A 16,849-nucleotide genomic window follows, 5' to 3' on the forward strand; every position below is an offset into this window, starting at 1 on the left:
TGCTTCGTGAGCAGCATCAATGTCACCATAGTGGATGGAAATGGATGAGATCCACACAGCCATGTTGTGATGCTATTGCCCTGTTTTTACCAAGAAACTTTGCAATGGAGTCATATAATCAGAGTCACAGAGTAATAGAATGATTCTAAAAGCCATGTCTACCTGGTGGCACTGTGGGACATAGCTTAGTGGTAGCTTTGGCAGTGCTGGGTTACCAGTTGGACTTGATCACAGAATCAGTGTTATTATGGCTGGAAAAGGCTTCAATGATCACCACATCCAACCATCAACATCCCCCCAAAATAATAATTTAATGTAATGTAATGTAATGTAATGTAATGTAATGTAATATAATATAAATAGTATAATATAATTAATATAATATAATATAATATAATATAATATAATATAATATAATATAATATAATATAATATAATATAATATAATATAATATAATATAAACACATACCCATGCTCACCAGAGCATGTCCTGAAGTGCCATATCCAAGTCCCTCCAGGGCTGGTGACTCCACCACCTCCCTGGGCAGCCCCTTCAGCACCTGACTGCTGTTTCAGGACAGAAATTCTTCCTCAGGTCTAATCTAAACCTCCTCTAGGACCACTTCAGGCCATTTCCCCTAATCCTATCATTTCCCTAATCCTATCATTGTTCACTGAAGAGGCAGCACCCACCTCCCTGCCCCTCCTTTCAAGGAGTTGTAAAGATCAAGGTCTCCCGTCAGCCTCCTCTTCTCCAAACTACAGAGTCCCGTTTCCCTCAGGCTCTCCCCACCAGGACCTGTTGTCCAGACCCTTCAGCAGCTTGGTTCCCCTTCTCTGGCCTCGCTCCAGACATTTTGATGATCTTAAAGGCCTTTTCCAAACACAATGGGAGAAGAGGAGGCTCAGGGGAGACCTCATCACTCTCTACAACACCCTGAAAAGAGATTGGAGCCAGGGGAGGCTCGGTCTCTGCTCCCAGGCAGCTCTCAGTAAGACAAGAGGCCATAGGCTTAAGCTCTGCCAGGGGAGGGTTAGGTTGGATATTGGGAAGGAATTCTTTACAGAGAGGGTGATCAGGCATTGGAACGGGCTGCCAGGGAGGTGCTGGATTCTTCGTCTCTGGAGGTTTTAAAAAAAGACTGAATGTGGCACTCAGTGCCATGGGCTGGGAACCATGGTGGTAATGGATCGAGGGTTGGAGTTGATGCTCTCAGAGGTCCTTTCCCACCCGGATGATTCCCTGATCCTACCAACCATCCCCCGCCTACGCGGCTCTAAGATGGCGCCCGGCACAAGCCCAGCCCGCGCGTTGCCCCGGCAACCGCTGCAGGGAGGGAGGGGCGGTGCGGGGGCGACCGCCGGCGGAGGCCCCGCGGTCACAAAGAGCCCCGTGTGACACCTGAGACTCGCGGATCCTCAGCCTCGGGTCGCACCTGGAACCCGCGGATCTTCAGCCTCGGCCAGGCGCAGCCCTTCTCTGCCATGGAGTTGGACGATGACTTCGGTGAGGCTCGGGCTGCGGTGTCGTGGGGGGGAGGCAGCCCCGGCCCCATCAGGTGCTCTGTGTCCGAGCCAGGCAGGTTGCGGGTTACTTTAACTGTGCCGGTGTTGTGCGTGGTTACCATGCCAGGCCTGTTTCTGCTGTGGATGGGGTCTGGATTACTTGGATGAAATCTCAAGAAAGTGATGTAATGGTGTTAGAGCATTGCTGCGGCCTTTGGGTGGGTTTGTGTCTGTGGCAGGGCCAGCGATTGGCATTGCTGCGGTGCCCCCAGGGCTTTCCTCATTAACACAGCTGCACTCTGTACCCCATCGAGGGCTTTCCTCTTCCCCTGGAAGCAGTCTCTGTCTCCTTGCTTTCACTGCTAATGCACTTGAGCCATTTCACAGAGAGAAGCTATTTCTGGTTGCTATTCCAGGGGCAGCTGAAAAGGTACAAAGCTTGTTGGGCCTTCTTAATGAAAGTCCTTCTTACTCCTTCGTTTTCAGCTGCTCTAATAACCTGAACTGGGTAATGAAGGTGAGAGGTGCTCACGGGTGGTGGAGCTGAGAGGGAAGGGTGCTGTGCTTCCTTGCTGTGCTTCCTTGCTGTGCTTCCTTGCTGTGCTTCCTTGCTGTGCTTCCTTGCTGTGCTTCCTTGCTGTGCTTCCTTGCTTCCTTGCTTCCTTCCTCCCTTCCTTCCTTCCTCCCTTCCTCCCTTCCTCCCTTCCTCCCTTCCTCCCTTCCTCCCTTCCTCCCTTCCTCCCTTCCTCCCTTTCTCCCTTTCTCCCTTTCTCCCTTTCTCCCTTTCTCCCTTTCTCCCTTCCTCCCTTCCTCCCTTCCTCCCTTCCTCCCTTCCTCCCTTCCTCCCTTCCTCCCTTCCTCCCTTCCTCCCTTCCTCCCTTCCTCCCTTCCTCCCTTCCTCCCTTCCTCCCTTCCTCCCTCCCTCCCTTCCTCCCTCCCTTCCTCCCTCCCTTCCTCCCTCCCTTCCTCCCTCCCTTCCTCCCTCCCTTCCTCCCTCCCTTCCTCCCTCCCTTCCTCCCTCCCTTCCTCCCTCCCTTCCTCCCTCCCTTCCTCCCTCCCTTCCTCCCTCCCTTCCTCCCTCCCTTCCTCCCTCCCTTCCTCCCTCCCTTCCTCCCTCCCTTCCTCCCTCCCTTCCTCCCTCCCTTCCTCCCTCCCTTCCTCCCTCCCTTCCTCCCTCCCTTCCTCCCTCCCTTCCTCCCTCCCTTCCTCCCTCCCTTCCTTCCTCCCTTCCTTCCTTCTTTGTGACTCCCATCATGGAACTCTGCCTGGAACATCATCCTGACCACAGGCTGATGGAGATTGCTCCCTGTTCTGGCTCTTGAGACACCTGAACGCCAAGATGTGTGTAAGAGCAGGGGATGTGATGGCAGGGGAGAGACTAAACATCAGCAGCCCATACCTAGATCTGTTCAAGCTGCTGTGTAGCCAGAATGTGCTAAAAGCCTGAGCAAAAAGAGTGGCAGAGCAGAAGGGATGAAAGAAACCTGGTGTGCCTACTTGGCATGTACTCCACAGACAGACCTGCAGGCAGAAGAACCACAGAATGTTAGAGGTTGGAAGGGAATTCTAGAGGCAGAACCTCCAGACCTGCCACAGGAGGATCACCCAGGGCAGGCCACACAGAAACCCATCCAGATGAGTTTGGAAAGTCTCCAGAGAACTCCACAACCTCTCAGGGCAGCCTGTACCAGTGCTTCCTCACAATAAAGTTTCACCTCATGTTGAGGTGGAAATTCCTATGTTTGAGCTTAAAGCCATTATTCCTTTGTCCTGTTGCTGGGCACCACTGAAAGGGTTGGACTTGGTGATCTCAGAGGTCCTTTCCAACCCAGCTGATTCTGTGATTCTGTGAAAAGAGATTGGCTTCATCCTCTTGACATACACCCCTCAGATATTTATATGTTCATAAGATCCCCTCTCAGCATTCTTTTCTCAAGGCTGAACAGCCCCAGGTCTCTCAGTCTTTCTTAATGACAGAAATGCTCAAGTCCCTTAATCATCCTCGTAGCTCTCCACTGGACTCTCTCCAGTAGATCTCTGTCTTTCTTGCACTGGGGAGCCCAAAATTGGATACAGTATTCTAGGTGAGTACAGTAGAGGGGGAGGAGAACCTCCCTGGATCTTCTGGACATGCTTTTCCTGATGCCTCCAGGACACCATTGACCCTCTTGGACACCAGGGCACATTGCTGACCCATGGAGAATTTACTGTCCACCAGGACTCCAGGGGCTTTTTCCATGGAGCTACATTCCAGAAGGACATCCTCCAGTCTGTCCTGGTGGTTGGGATTATTCCTACCCAGATGTAGGACCCTATACTTGTCCTTGTTGAACTTCATGGGGTTCACCTTTGCCCAGCTCTCCAGCCTCTCCAGATCCCCTTGGAGAGCAGCAGAGCCTTCTGATGTCTCAGCCATTCCTCCCATGTCCTCAGCAAAACTGCTGAGGGTACACTCCATCCCCTCACCCAGGTTGTTGATGAAGAAATTGAACAGAACTGGACCCAGTACTCATCTCTTGGGAACACCACTGGGCACAGGGCTCCAACTTGACTCTGTGCCCCTGATCACAACCTCTGGACTCTGTTGTGGAGCCAATTATCAATCCACCTCACAAGTCCAGTCGTCTGTCTCACATTTTTTGAGCTTTGTTATGGGAGAGGAGACCCGAGTTTCCTTTTAAGGTGCCTTACTTCCTTAACTAGAATATGGAAATGTGTTTTTAAATTAAATATATCAATATTTATATTTTAATATCTCTTATCTATAGGTAGATAAAAATTATATCATGTATGTATACACTTATGTAGCTTCACTGTTCAGTGCCTAGATTGTTAGGTGTTTTAGCTGGTTTAGTAACTCCTGAACTTCTAAATAATTGTATGACTTGTGAAAAAATTCACTTAGAAGTTATGTTCACCATGGGAGGCATGCTAACTTGTCTGGCATTTTTCCTTTAGCAAATCACTAGATTGTAGATTGCTGTGATGAGAAGATCTGGCTCAGACTGGGGATACTCCTGAGGGCACTGGTGGGAGTGGCATCATCCCACTGATTCTAACCTGAAAAGTTCTTATTTCCTCATTCACTTTGAGTAAAAGTGATTACCTACCTTATATGGTCACTTAAAGGGTAATGCTCAGTGCTACTGATTGTTCTCTGTCAGTTTTGACTAACATCCCACTCACTAGAAACTTCAAAATTAATTTAGTTATACAAATCAGGTCCCTGCCTTAATTAGTGGTTCCAAACTAAGAGTGACTGGTTTAACCCAGGTTACAGTCCTGGTGTGGTGGTATGTTTTTTTCCCCCCCCTCACTATATTGATGATGCCAGATCTTGCCTAGCTATTTATTTTTCTTTCTCTTCTTCCATTCTATCAGATGCTTTGGACCCAGAGAGATTAATACAGTGCCCATATAACAAGCATCACCAGATCCGAGCCTGTCGGTTCCCCTACCATGTGGTAAAGTGTAAGAAGGTAAGCTGGCCTGCCAGGCAACACTAAATGAGAGTAATTCTGTGTGGGGAAATACAGTACCTGTGTTCTCTTGTATTTTCTGGCAAATAGCCTTCTATAGCCTTCATTTCATATAGCTATTTAGTGATAACTTCAAGCACATGTTAATTCACCAAAAACGAGGCACAAGTTCTTCATGTTAAGGTCAGGGAGGAAATTCTGGTCTCTTCCAGAAGCTCACATGGAGGTCAGATGTATTTTTCCACTTTAAGTTGAAGAGTTCAGTCTGAATTATCTGCACCCCCGCTGACTGGTCAGAGTGGAGGTGTTGTGATGTTGCAATTAATTCTTTAAGTGCTGGAAATGCAGCTGCTTAGCAGAGGGGGAAGTGTTGGTTTGTGTTGCTTGTAATATTCAATGTGCCTTTGGCAGAAACTGCACTTCCAGAGCTCACACATTTGGGAGAGCAGTTTTTCATCCAGAATTTGAATACAAATCACTTAGAAGGAAGCATTCCTTCCTCTCTTCTCCTCTGTTGTCCTCATGGGTCATTTGTTTGCATCTGACTGAGCTTTGGGTTTTTGCTGAGACCTTTCCAAAACTGATTATTCCTCTTGAAGATGGGCAGTATGTTTTTTAAATTATGTAGCACTGCTGTGCCTTCTAGTACTTAAACCAATTCCATCCCATTTTGATGGAACTAGTGCCTTAAAAAAACATTAAGAAACAGGTGAAGGTGGAGAGAAGAGCTAAGTTCCAAATACTTCCATTTTTCCAGCATTCAAGAGCTGAAATTTTCTTTGTTGACCCCCTGCAAATTTTTCCAAGAGTGTGCAAGTGAGCCAGGTGAACAGTGTTGGCAAATAAACTTTTAACCGAGTTGGGATTGTCTTTGTGTTTCCTGATGACCAGATGGTTTTGGAAAGCTTATCTCCTGAGGCAGATGAGGTGAGATAGTGATCACCAGTCAATCAGACAAAGTTGGTGTCAGTAGGTAATTAGCAAAAGGCAGTTTAGGGGATTATTATCTCTGATCCATCTGTATATGCCCCTGTGTGGTTACTTCCAGTTGCAATCATCTGGGTGGAGCTTATCCTTCTTGCTTGGTAGTTTGTTGAGTTCTCTTTGCACAACCTGTGCATAAAATCCAATTTAAATGCTTCCACCTTGCTCAGCTTCCCATTCCCTTGTGCACAATGCAGCCCTACCACACAAATGGGGATACTGCAAGCAGAGGATGTTGGATGCCCTCAGCTTGAGCTGTATTTGTTGAGAAGCTTCTGCTGTGTGCCCGGAATAGCTTGCTCAGCGTAGCTGAAGCACATGGACCCTGGCTGCATGGTAACAACTCCCTCACAGCAGCATCTGTACAAAATACATCTGCTCCTGGCTCAGGTGCAGTGTGAGCCCCGTGCTGTGCCCACAGGAGGATGTTTGGTTTGCAGGGGTGGACTGTGGAGGAATGTACTGCAGTGACAGCTGAGTGCTGCCAGGAGAAACTGTTTCAGTGAAATTTTACTTGAATGGTAACCCTGTAGCACCAAAATCTGCAAGTGGGATTCCACCCTGTTCTGAAAGATTTAAAGAGTTTCTCTGCCCTTGTTCCTGCTTATTTAAAAAAAACTGAATGTGTTAGATTTGCTTATCATCTCTACCCTATTGTTTTTTTAAACTGTTTTATCTGTGCTGTAAACAATGCACCCATATTGTCAAGGTTGCAGAAAATTGCAGGGAGTTTAGCTGAGGGCACATTTCATTTCATTCAGCTCAAGGGTGGCTCAGTTTCTCAGTGAATTATATTTTGAAGAGCAGCCATGTTACTTTCCCCTTGCATTTTTAGTGTGTGTACAATATATTGCTATTCCTTTAGTCTAAGGAACATCACAAATATCAAAACTTCTATATCAACACAAACTTTGGTGTTTTTTTCTATGGGTTAGCAAAAGATAAATCAACTGGAGAGATGTGCCACATGATTTTGGTTTTCCCTTGCCTAGAGCTACCCTGAAGTTGCAAAGGAGTTGGCCACATGTCCCTTCAATGCTCGCCACCTGGTTCCTCGAGCTGACCTCTGTGATCACTTAACCAAGTGCAATGACAGAGGGTTCATTGAGCAAGATATAGGTAAGAGAACCACTGTGCTCTGAGATGTTTGTCCATCAGAGTAACCAAAACGTGGGAGTAACCAAAAGGTGGGAGTTCTCCAGGGCAAACTTAGTGGTTCACTCCCACCAAGGGATGGGGCAGCTCCTCCTCCACGCTGCTCTGCTGCTGGACTTGATTCATCTGCCATGCAACAGAGATTTCAGTCTCTTGCCCAGTGAGACAAGGTGGGATGGAGGCTCTCCAAAACCTCCAGAATATTTAGGAATGAATCCTGTGCTATGGAGTTTCTTCAACATCCCCTGCACTGTCTCTAACTATTGCCACACTATGGAGCAGACACTGTTTTCTGGCATTTTAAGTTGCAGCAAGGCTAGAGGTGATGCCTGTGTTCACGTAAGCAGGTTTCCTCTTAACTTGAGCATTCCTGCTGCAAAGTCCCAGGGAGTGGAGTCACAGAATCACAGAATTGTCTTGGCTGGAAAACATCTTCAAGATTATCAGTTCTGTTTCACAGAAACAGAAAAAAAAGCTGTTTCACAGCTTGATCCAAAGCATTTAAATGTCTCTGAAGCAGAACTGATGGTTAATCACTTTTTTTTTTTTTTTTCCTGAAGTGAATCAGTCCAGTGACTTCCAGAGAAAGCAGATGAATGCAGTGAGCACCTGGCAGGCACCTCCATGTGATGAAGACTGGGAAAAAGGTGAGGAACTTCACTGTCTGTCACACCACTGCCTCCTCCCTGGCCCTATCCTTCAGTTCCACTTGGGACAGTGTTTGTCCAGAGATGTTCACGTAGGCCTCACTGGTAGGACACCTTGCTATGCTCATTCCAAAAACATTCATCTCCTCACCCAGAAGGGTTTTATGGTTATGGAGACAATTCAGCATGCTTGGTGGAATCAGCATGGAGATACATTTCCAAGCATCCACTCCTTCCCATATAAGCTTTTGTACCTTAATGTGCAATGACAACAATGGGAACATTAACTTTTATGTTCTTCATTTAAATAAAGAAGAATCAGACACATTCATCATAAGATCAACCTCTGCTCCCTCTTGATCATATAGAAACATGACAGAGATATTCCTGATCTCATGGGGTGGTCACTGGAGTTTCTTCCTTCTGAGCTACAACATCCATTTCTTTTTGCAGATTCGCTGGAGCATTCAGAGCCTCCTTTTATTTGGGGTGTGACCAATTCTGACAGCAAAAGGTAATGAATGCAAGTCTGATTCCTTGAAAGGATGTTTTGTGTAGAGCAGTATTGCAGCCTACTCTGAATCCAGCCTTGATGGCTGGAGGTGGGCTGGTTTGGCAGCTGTACAGACCCTGCTTATAACAGGAACATTCTTAGGGTGCTGGGGCAGTGTTACTTCTTGCTCATACAACTCTGCTGTGCAGAGAAGGAAGCCCAAGGAACACAGATACTCTCTCTGCTTTTGTCTGCACATTTCAGGGTGCTCTTCCTGCCCATGACCAATGTTCTGTCCTTGATGGAGGTCTGGCAGTGTGTAGGGAGAAAGATTCTGAGGTGTTATGCTGACTTTGGAAATGTGGCCAGGTGCCTCCTCTGAAGGTTTTCCAAACAGTTTCTGAACTTCTGTGGAGCTAATAGTTAGCTGGAAGCCCCTTGTTACCTCCTTAGGCTTGGTGGATGTGCTGGCATTGGGGTCCTGTGTTAGCAGAAATTTTACCATCTTGCTCTTTGCAAAGTGTAATCACAGCTTAGGGTTGGGGTGGAGGAACATCCAGCTACAGTCTGGATGGAGCTGACCTGCAGATCAGGGCTGCATGCTGGATCCAAGAGGCCACTAGATACCACTTGAGCTGCCAAAGAATGTTTTAAGGTCCATCTGCACCCTCATGCAGGAACAGTCCTGCACCTGGCAGCTCTGCAGTCCTCTCTGAGCTCAGCCATGAGACCCTTCTCCGCCATACCAACAGTGGCATTTGGTTTCACTTGTTACACTTTTTGGAAGACTTCCTCATGCTCAAAGCCTCTATATCTCTTCTAAGCACCATCAAGTGCCACCTATAAGTGGCAAAGCACAATCCCCTTGTGTCCCTGTGCTCCTGCAAAGTTCCTCCTATCGAAGAGCATAAGTTTGAGCAAATGTGCTTGTCAGAAGTTAATTGTAAGCTTTTCAGTTCCAGTGCCACCTCTGAAGAAAAGAACTGTTTGCCTGCAAGGGTTCGTGCCCCTGAGTTCTTACCCTTTGCTGTATCATGGAAGGGCTGTAAGTACTGTGTGGCTTTGGGTCTGTGGCTTCTGGAGGTGGTGACAGATGGGAAATCTCTGGCTGCAGCAGTGCTTTGTGGCCACTGTTGCATGGACAGGAGGGGCAGTACAGAACACCTGTCTCCTTGAGAGCAGCTTCTGAGGTTATCTAATGCTTACATCATTCTGTGTATCCTTCATTAGAAGCATCCTCCATATTCTTGATTGCTGTGGTCCAGTTTAAGCATCCCTTGCTCCTCGCTTTGGCACTCTCTAAACAAGTTCTTCCACACTATCTGCACTAACCCCTTACACCCCTCACTTAAACAGAATTATTTCCTCCCTTTGTGCCACTCTGTTCACTGTCAGATGCAGCTAAATCAGAGCTGTTGAAACCAGCACTACCAGGAGCAATAGAGTCTCAGACTACATCTGGAGGTGGGAAGGGAGGGAAGGAGGGAGCTTCATTGCTGTAGTGTCTTGTGCTGAAATCATAGATCTTTATTTGCCAGTTAGCAGCAAAGCAAAAGCTTTGAGGAAGTAATAGAATCATGGAGTCATTAAGGTTGGAAAAGATCTCTAAGATCACAAAGTCCAACCATCAACCCCAGACCACTGTACCCACTGAACCATATCCCCAGCTGCCATGTCAATCTGTGTTTTAAATCCCTCTAGGGATGGTGACTGCAGCACTACCCTGGGCAGCCTGTTCAAATGCTTGACCTCACTCAGTAATTGTTCCTAATACACAATCTGAACCTTCCCTGGTGCAACTTGAGGTCATGTCGGAGTTTAGTACTGGCCTGGCAATTAAACCAAATAAGAGATGCTCTATTAATCCCCCTGTCTTCCTTGATAAAGAAAGGAGAGAGGATAAGGGAGAGAGAGTTATGGGTTGGAAACTAAACTACACAGCTTTAATAAAACAGTAATGATGAAAAGGAAAAAATTACTAAATATATACTAATATGCAGGAAAATTGATACCATGTTCCTCCCCCCCCACCCCCCCAGTATCTTTCACGTCCCCACCGTGACTGCAGGGCAGCCCTGGGAAAGTCCAGGCTGGACTCCTGGGGTCAGCAGCCGTCGGGAGCTGGAGGCAGGAACACACAGATCCAGGCTGGCACGGATCAGGAGCACAGGCAGAGGAATGGATGGGAATCCTCCCAGGATGCCAAAGCAAACAGGGACAGGCAAAGAAAGAGAAGCAGGAAGAGAAGGAAGAAGGGAGAAGGAAGGGTTTAGACCCTCGTGATCCCTCAAATTTATACTGAGCATGATGTCTACGGGATGGAATACTCTGGTCAATTTTGGTCATTTATCTTGTCCGGTCCTCCCCAAAGGAGGGCTTCAGGTGTGACCTCTTCACTCCTCTCCTTCCAAAGGGCAAAAGGTTCCTCAGAACTGAGCAGTGTCCTTGGTTCTGCACACCAGTCTCTAGCAGTAACTATAAACATCGAGCGTTATCAGTCCCAGAAGCAGACACTGACTGAGAAACTTGCTGTTAATTTCAGCAAGTGCAGCTACATACAAGAGACTTAGCTGAAAGCAAAAGTACAAGACAGAAAATTACCTTTATCCTGGCCCAAACCAGGACAGGTCATTTCCTCTTCTATATCACTTTTGACTTGGGAGACACACACACACACACCCCCCCTCCCCAATCACTCCAACCTCTTTTCAGGTTATTGTAGATGGTGAGAAGGTTTCTCCTTGGCCTTCTCTACTCCAGACTAAACAGTCCCACTTACCTCAGCCTCTCCTCATTATTTCCATTTAGAGCAACTAGACCCAATACTCTGGGGTTTGCAGATATGGCTTCTGCACAAGCCAGTGACTGTGCAGTTGCCACAGGGCCGGGCTGAATCTGCCAAACCAAACTGATGTGTCACTTGCAGATGGGTGTTGTTGCCAAGGTGATAAGTGCTACTTCAGCAGTGGTCACTCTTAGAGTGGTCACTCTTAAAGGAATAGAGGAAATTTTTCTGGTTTTCTGTATCTTGTGTTAAAAATATGTCTTGCCCTTTTCAGCATTTTGAGTACTAGTGCCTCTTCCCCCTGGCAGTTCATTCCCTCTTGCTATTAAATGGTTCTCTTCCTAGGACCCTGGAGCTCCTGTGGATGGGACATATTCCCTGGACCTGATGGGAGGACTCTATAAACTCAACAGTTGTTTCTGCAACACTTGGAGTTTTAAAACAATCCTTGGTTGTAAAATTTTTTTCCCCAAGTGTTTGTCTCATTAAATAATCTTCATTTGGTGATCTTTGTTACTACTACTGAGTAAATGGGCTGATAAATTTACACAACAGCAGCTTAGAAATCTCTCCTTCAGCAGCAGTGGGAGGGTAACAGGAAAGACAGAGGGACTGTCAAAGGTTGGGTCACTTGCCCAATGGTTTAAAATTACATTTGCTCCGGTGATTTGGAAACAGCTGCAGAACTCTTGTGATCAGTTTTGAGTGGCAGGGTGGGGAAAGGGGTGGATATAAGTAGAGGAGGTAGGGTCTGAGTTGGTTACTACTCACAGAAGTGATGCTGGGAAGCAGAACAACTTGGGGAGTGCTGCACATACCACTAAAATCTTGTCACTAAGCTTGATGCTTTAGAACAAGCCTCCTTCAGAGTTGTCCAGATATGATGGTTTTGTGCTGGCTGCAAACAAAGGATGCAATTATGTTTAGGGTGGAGGAGAGGAAGTGTCCTGCAAAAATGGCAGATTTGTGTGAACTCGGGCCTTGGTGGAGCAGGAGCTGTTCTGGTCCCATTTCAGCAGAAGTCAGAAACCAGAGAACAGTCATTTCCAGGAATTTCTCCCTTGCAGCATGAGCGTGTCCCTTGGTTCTGCAAAGCCACACCAGATGTTTTACTGTTTTCAGGATTATATGGTGTTTAGAGTGATTTCTGTGGAACTTTTTCCAGACATCTGTGAGAACATCTGGTTGGTTGCTGGGGAGGTGCAGAAAAGTTATGACCACAGCTTTCTCTGTAATAAAATCTGTCACTTGTGAGGTCATATCTGAGGGCCTCTTACAGCCCAGAGAGCAGAGTCAGTTCTGAGATTTTTTTCAGCCCGTAAAGAGTCAGAGACTTCCTACTGCATAGTGTTTCATTAATATCACCTGGACCAGCCCAATGTTTTTATGTGCATTAATTTTTTGCTTTTAAACTTTTCAGGATCTTTGAGTTTGCTCACACTGTGCATGTAAAGTGGACAGTTTGGGTTTGAAAGTATGTTCTAATTTACAGACATATATCTTTCAAAGCATCTTGATCCCACCTTCATGGCTTCAAGCCTTAAGCCTTAACTTTCCTTCCTGAGTGTGTGGTGCTTCAAGCCATACAATAATGGGGAATCCTTTCTGAATTCCTTACAAAGTGCGTAATACCAAACAGGTGAAGTTTAACAAGTACTCTTAAGTATTTGTCTCATTTCCATTAGGGTTTTGTAGGTTTCTAACACTTCAGCCATTGTTTGTTGAGGAGCTGAGGGGGGTGGGGGGGAACAGGAATGGTTTAAATCACCAAAAATATGTTTGGGACTGTGTTTAATGTTTGGATCAAGCAGTATACTTCTAAAAATGAATGCAAAGTACAAAATTAGATCTTAATACACAAAGAATTAAGAAACCAGACATGATGTTTGTCTAGAAAGAAGTTTGACTTTTACATTTTGAAAAAAAAGTTCTTCAAAGTACTGAATTTTCACTGTTTGTATTCTTGCCAATGTTCCCTGGTGTGTGTTGGCTGACATGGGCAAAATGAGCATGATTTTAATTTTGGTTCTATCAAGGTTCTTGTTGGCAATTGAGAATAAAACGGTTATGAACACTTCTGAAAGTGTTTATGTTTTAAAAGACATCTGTACACTCTTGTTCTGTTGAATATGCTTACATAGTAAGCCCTTCATTCAACCTTCATTTGATTGTTTTTGTCACATTGAATGAACTTGGTGACAAGTGCCAGCTGTTAGAATGTTTCTGGTTTGACTGCAGAAGCTTATTTGCAGGATTCCCAGGCCAGAACATTGTAATTTTACTGATGCTAAAATTTAGCCTTATTATCCTGAGCTCATTTAGATGCAAGACTGGCAGAACCTGGTGCAATAAGTACCTGGGTTTGGTTGGGTCTCACTGCTCCTCTGCACTGCGGAGGAGGGAAGCTCTGGGTGCAGTTACACCCAAGGGGTACAGGAGAGGTCATGGTTGTGACTTCAAAACATCACCAGGCCACAGTAATCAGGGGGTAGGGAGGCCACAAGGAGTGGGTTTGTCTTGGAGGGTGGGTGCAGCAAGCACTTGTCAGAGCTCTGAAATCTGAAATCCCAAATTCTTCTGGGCAGGATCCTCAAGCACGTCCTGCACGTGCCACTGCCTGTGAAGAGAAAGAAACCCATAATTTTTCTCTTCCCTGCAGGGATTTGGGAATGCAAGACTTAGAGGCTGGAAGGATGTAATACACAAAGATAACCCTCCTCCAGCATTATGACTTTTTAAATTAAAGTATCACCTGTCAGGGGGTTATTGGAATGAAGCTCCCTCTGGTTGTTGTGTATTTACCACAGGACAGGGAATATTGCTTATAGGATGCCAGCCTACAGTCCAGGACTTGGGCACAGCTCTCACTCTGCTCACAGCCACACATTCCTATGGTAAATCTTTAGTGTCCCTTGTGTTGGGCAGGCTGGGAGGTGCTGGAGCCTTCACCCCCTCTCTTGCCAGGAGAAGCTGATGGGATGTAGGGAATTTCCATCCCCTTTTGGCCTGTTTGGGAGCACGTGCCCGGGTGACTCCTTCATCCTGATTTTTTTTCTTTTTTTTTTCCTGGTAGTTCAGTGGTGTCTGTGGGTGGACCTTCCTGCTGGGCCATTCCTGCCTTGGCTGGGCCACCAGCTCTGCAGCCCTGGGACTGGTCTGACTAGAAATGCCTGTGGAAATTTGGGACAGAAATGGTTGTGTCTGCAGTTGTCCCTGTGACTCAAGAGGGAGGAGAGGAGACAGCATTTCCCTTTAGGCATAGATTCCTCTGTGTTGTGGAGCCAGGACGCACTGAGTTCCTTGTTTCTCCCCAGCCCTTTGTGGCATCTGAGGCGTCTCCCCAGCCCTGATTTTGCCACAGAAGTGCCCAGGGGTGAGGTGCACCTCACTCTTGGTGCAGCTTCTGGACCCACAGACACCTCTGCCTTGTCCCTGTGGCCCCCTGTGTGGTTCTGCACAGCCTTCCTCCCCCTCAGGGGTTCTCCAGCCCTGCAGGACACCCCATGCTATTGCTGTGCCCCCCTGGGTCAGAGGGGAACCAGATCCCCTTGTGGACTCTTCCCATGGGCTGGGATCCCCACAGTTCCCCCTGTGGAGCTCTTTGTTGCTGGGTCCTTTTGGAGTCAGATCTTCCTCCTCAAAGTCCGGGGCCTGGTCTGGGTGGCCCAGCTCCTCTCTGCTTGACTTTTGGCTGCAGCTGGAGCAGGGACACCCTGAGCAGGGTCTTCTGATACTTCCCAACTGTTCTCACCTCCAGGATGTGGCACATAAGTTCCCTCAGCCAAGCTGTAGTCCCCTAGCACAGGAAGGAAGGGCTTTCTCCAGCCTTCCCTCTGCTCCTCCCGGTTCCAGAGCACCAGAGAAGGGGTGAGCCCCTTGCCTCCCCACTCACATGCCCAGACCCAGGCCTGCACACAGATTTGGTTATTTTTTTCACTTCCCTGTGCTGGAGGAAGCAGGAGGGTGCTCCCAGGGTCAAGGTCTGGATGATGTCTTTGGGTTTACAGGCTGCCCTCTGGCACTCATCAGTTTTCACTGTTCCAGAAATCCCTACAATTCCACACAACCCCCTGGTCTCATCACTGCTTCCTGCTGCTCCCTTCCACTTTCCCCTCAGTCTGGGGATGAGCACAGAGGTGTGGGGTTTCCTTTAACTCCCAAAGGAACCACCTCCTGCTTCTGAATTTCAGGTTGCAGCAGGTGGGAGCCTGGGGCTGCTGAAAGCAGCACAAATTCTCTTCCTGGCAGATCAGGCTCTGGCCCCAGATCTCAAGTTTACAGCCAAGCCACATTAAGGAAGATATATTCCCTTTCCTGGCTTTTAGTCCAGTTTATAACTCCTAAAGCCAAGAGCATGTTTTCAGCTTGGAATTTATATACAAGTGCTGGCTCAGCAAGAGGCTGGAACTGGGAGCAGTGGCTGCTGGGGCTGCCCATGCAGCTGCAGAGCTGAGAATATTTCCCTCCAACCATCAGTGAAACTGTGCAGGGCTGATGTGCATGTTCCAGAGCAGGTAGATTGAAGCAGCCCATTCAACTCCAGTGCAGGAAGGACCTTCCCAGCTCCTGGCAGCTGTTCCTGGAGTGCACAGGTCCCTGTGGGAAGGGCCATGGCTCTCACATCCTGTCCTTGCTGCTGTGATGTTCCTGCCTTGGGAATGCTGCCATGAGCCACTGGCTTGGTCATTGTCCCTGCTAGGCTGGCCCCAGAGGAGGGGAGGGACTTCCACACTCATCCCAGAGGTGACAGCAGACCCTGAGCTCTGCAGACAGACCAAGTCCCTGAGGATTTCCACAGGGCTCTTCCCTCCTGGCACTGTCTGTGCTCTCCTCCCTTCCCATAAGGAGGGGATGAACCAATCCAGAAGCTGAGGAGCTCTGCAGATACCATGGCACAGCCCAGGGCAGCAGCCAACTGATGGCTGTGACATCACCTTTTCTGTGATGCTGATGCCATCAGAAGCCCAGCTGGGTTGTCATTTCTGTGGCCCCTTTCCAGAGCCTTGCTGTTACATACTGTTCTTCTCTGCTCCCCTGTCACTTTTATTCTCCCCTTTTTGCTTTTACTTTTCACCTAAACAAAGGCACAAGGATGTCCAAAAGTGGTAGAAGAACCAAGAGCCAAATGGTTGCCTGGGGAGGAAGAGGGTAGATTGCTGCCAAAATCCACCCAGGACTGCAGCAGCTTGGGCTGAGTTGGGGACTGGAGAGGCTGGGGGTTGGGGGTTTTGGGCAGACAAAACAACAAAGCAGGAGCACCCTCTGCAGAGCAGCTATGGAAATCACAGAATCAGAATCATCGTGGTTGGAAAAGACCTGTTAAGACCACCCAGTCCAACCATCAACCCAGAAAAAGAAAAGAACACCATGCCCACTATACCATGTCCTGCACTGCCCCATCTACAGCTTTTTCACACCTCCAGGGATGGTGACTCCACCACCTCCCTGGGCAGCATGTTCCAGCTCCTCACCACACTCAGTAAAAAAAAAATTCTTCCTGATATCTCATCTAAACCTCCAACGGTGCAACTTCAGTCCATTTCCTCTGGTCCTATCATTATCATACTATATTTATGTGGGAGAAGAGGCCAACACCCACCTCCCTACAACCTCCTTTCAGGGAGCTATAGAGTTCGAGGAGGTCTCCCCTCAGCCTCTGCACTAAACACCCCCAGTTCCCTCAGCCTCTTCCCACAGGACCTGTTCTCCAGACCCTTCCCCAACTCCATTCCCTTCTCTGGACACTCTCCAGCCCCTCAATGTCCTTCTGGTCCTGAGGGGTCCAGAACTGACCCCAGG

General features: G+C 47.6%; 1 protein-coding gene across 1 annotated transcript; it reads left to right on the forward strand.

The window, feature by feature from the left end:
* The first annotated feature begins 1,315 nt into the window (after positions 1-1,315).
* On the forward strand, positions 1,316-12,867 carry GTSF1 (gametocyte specific factor 1). Its single transcript, XM_071728840.1, has 7 exons — positions 1,316-1,508; positions 4,889-4,986; positions 6,963-7,089; positions 7,686-7,772; positions 8,226-8,286; positions 9,222-9,310; positions 11,396-12,867. Coding segments are annotated over exons 1-7 (486 nt in total). The 5' UTR covers positions 1,316-1,486; the 3' UTR covers positions 11,398-12,867.
* Positions 12,868-16,849: the final 3,982 nt, after the last annotated feature.

This window comes from Heliangelus exortis, chromosome 29, assembly GCF_036169615.1.
Source record: "Heliangelus exortis chromosome 29, bHelExo1.hap1, whole genome shotgun sequence".
Lineage (NCBI taxonomy): Eukaryota > Metazoa > Chordata > Aves > Apodiformes > Trochilidae > Heliangelus > Heliangelus exortis.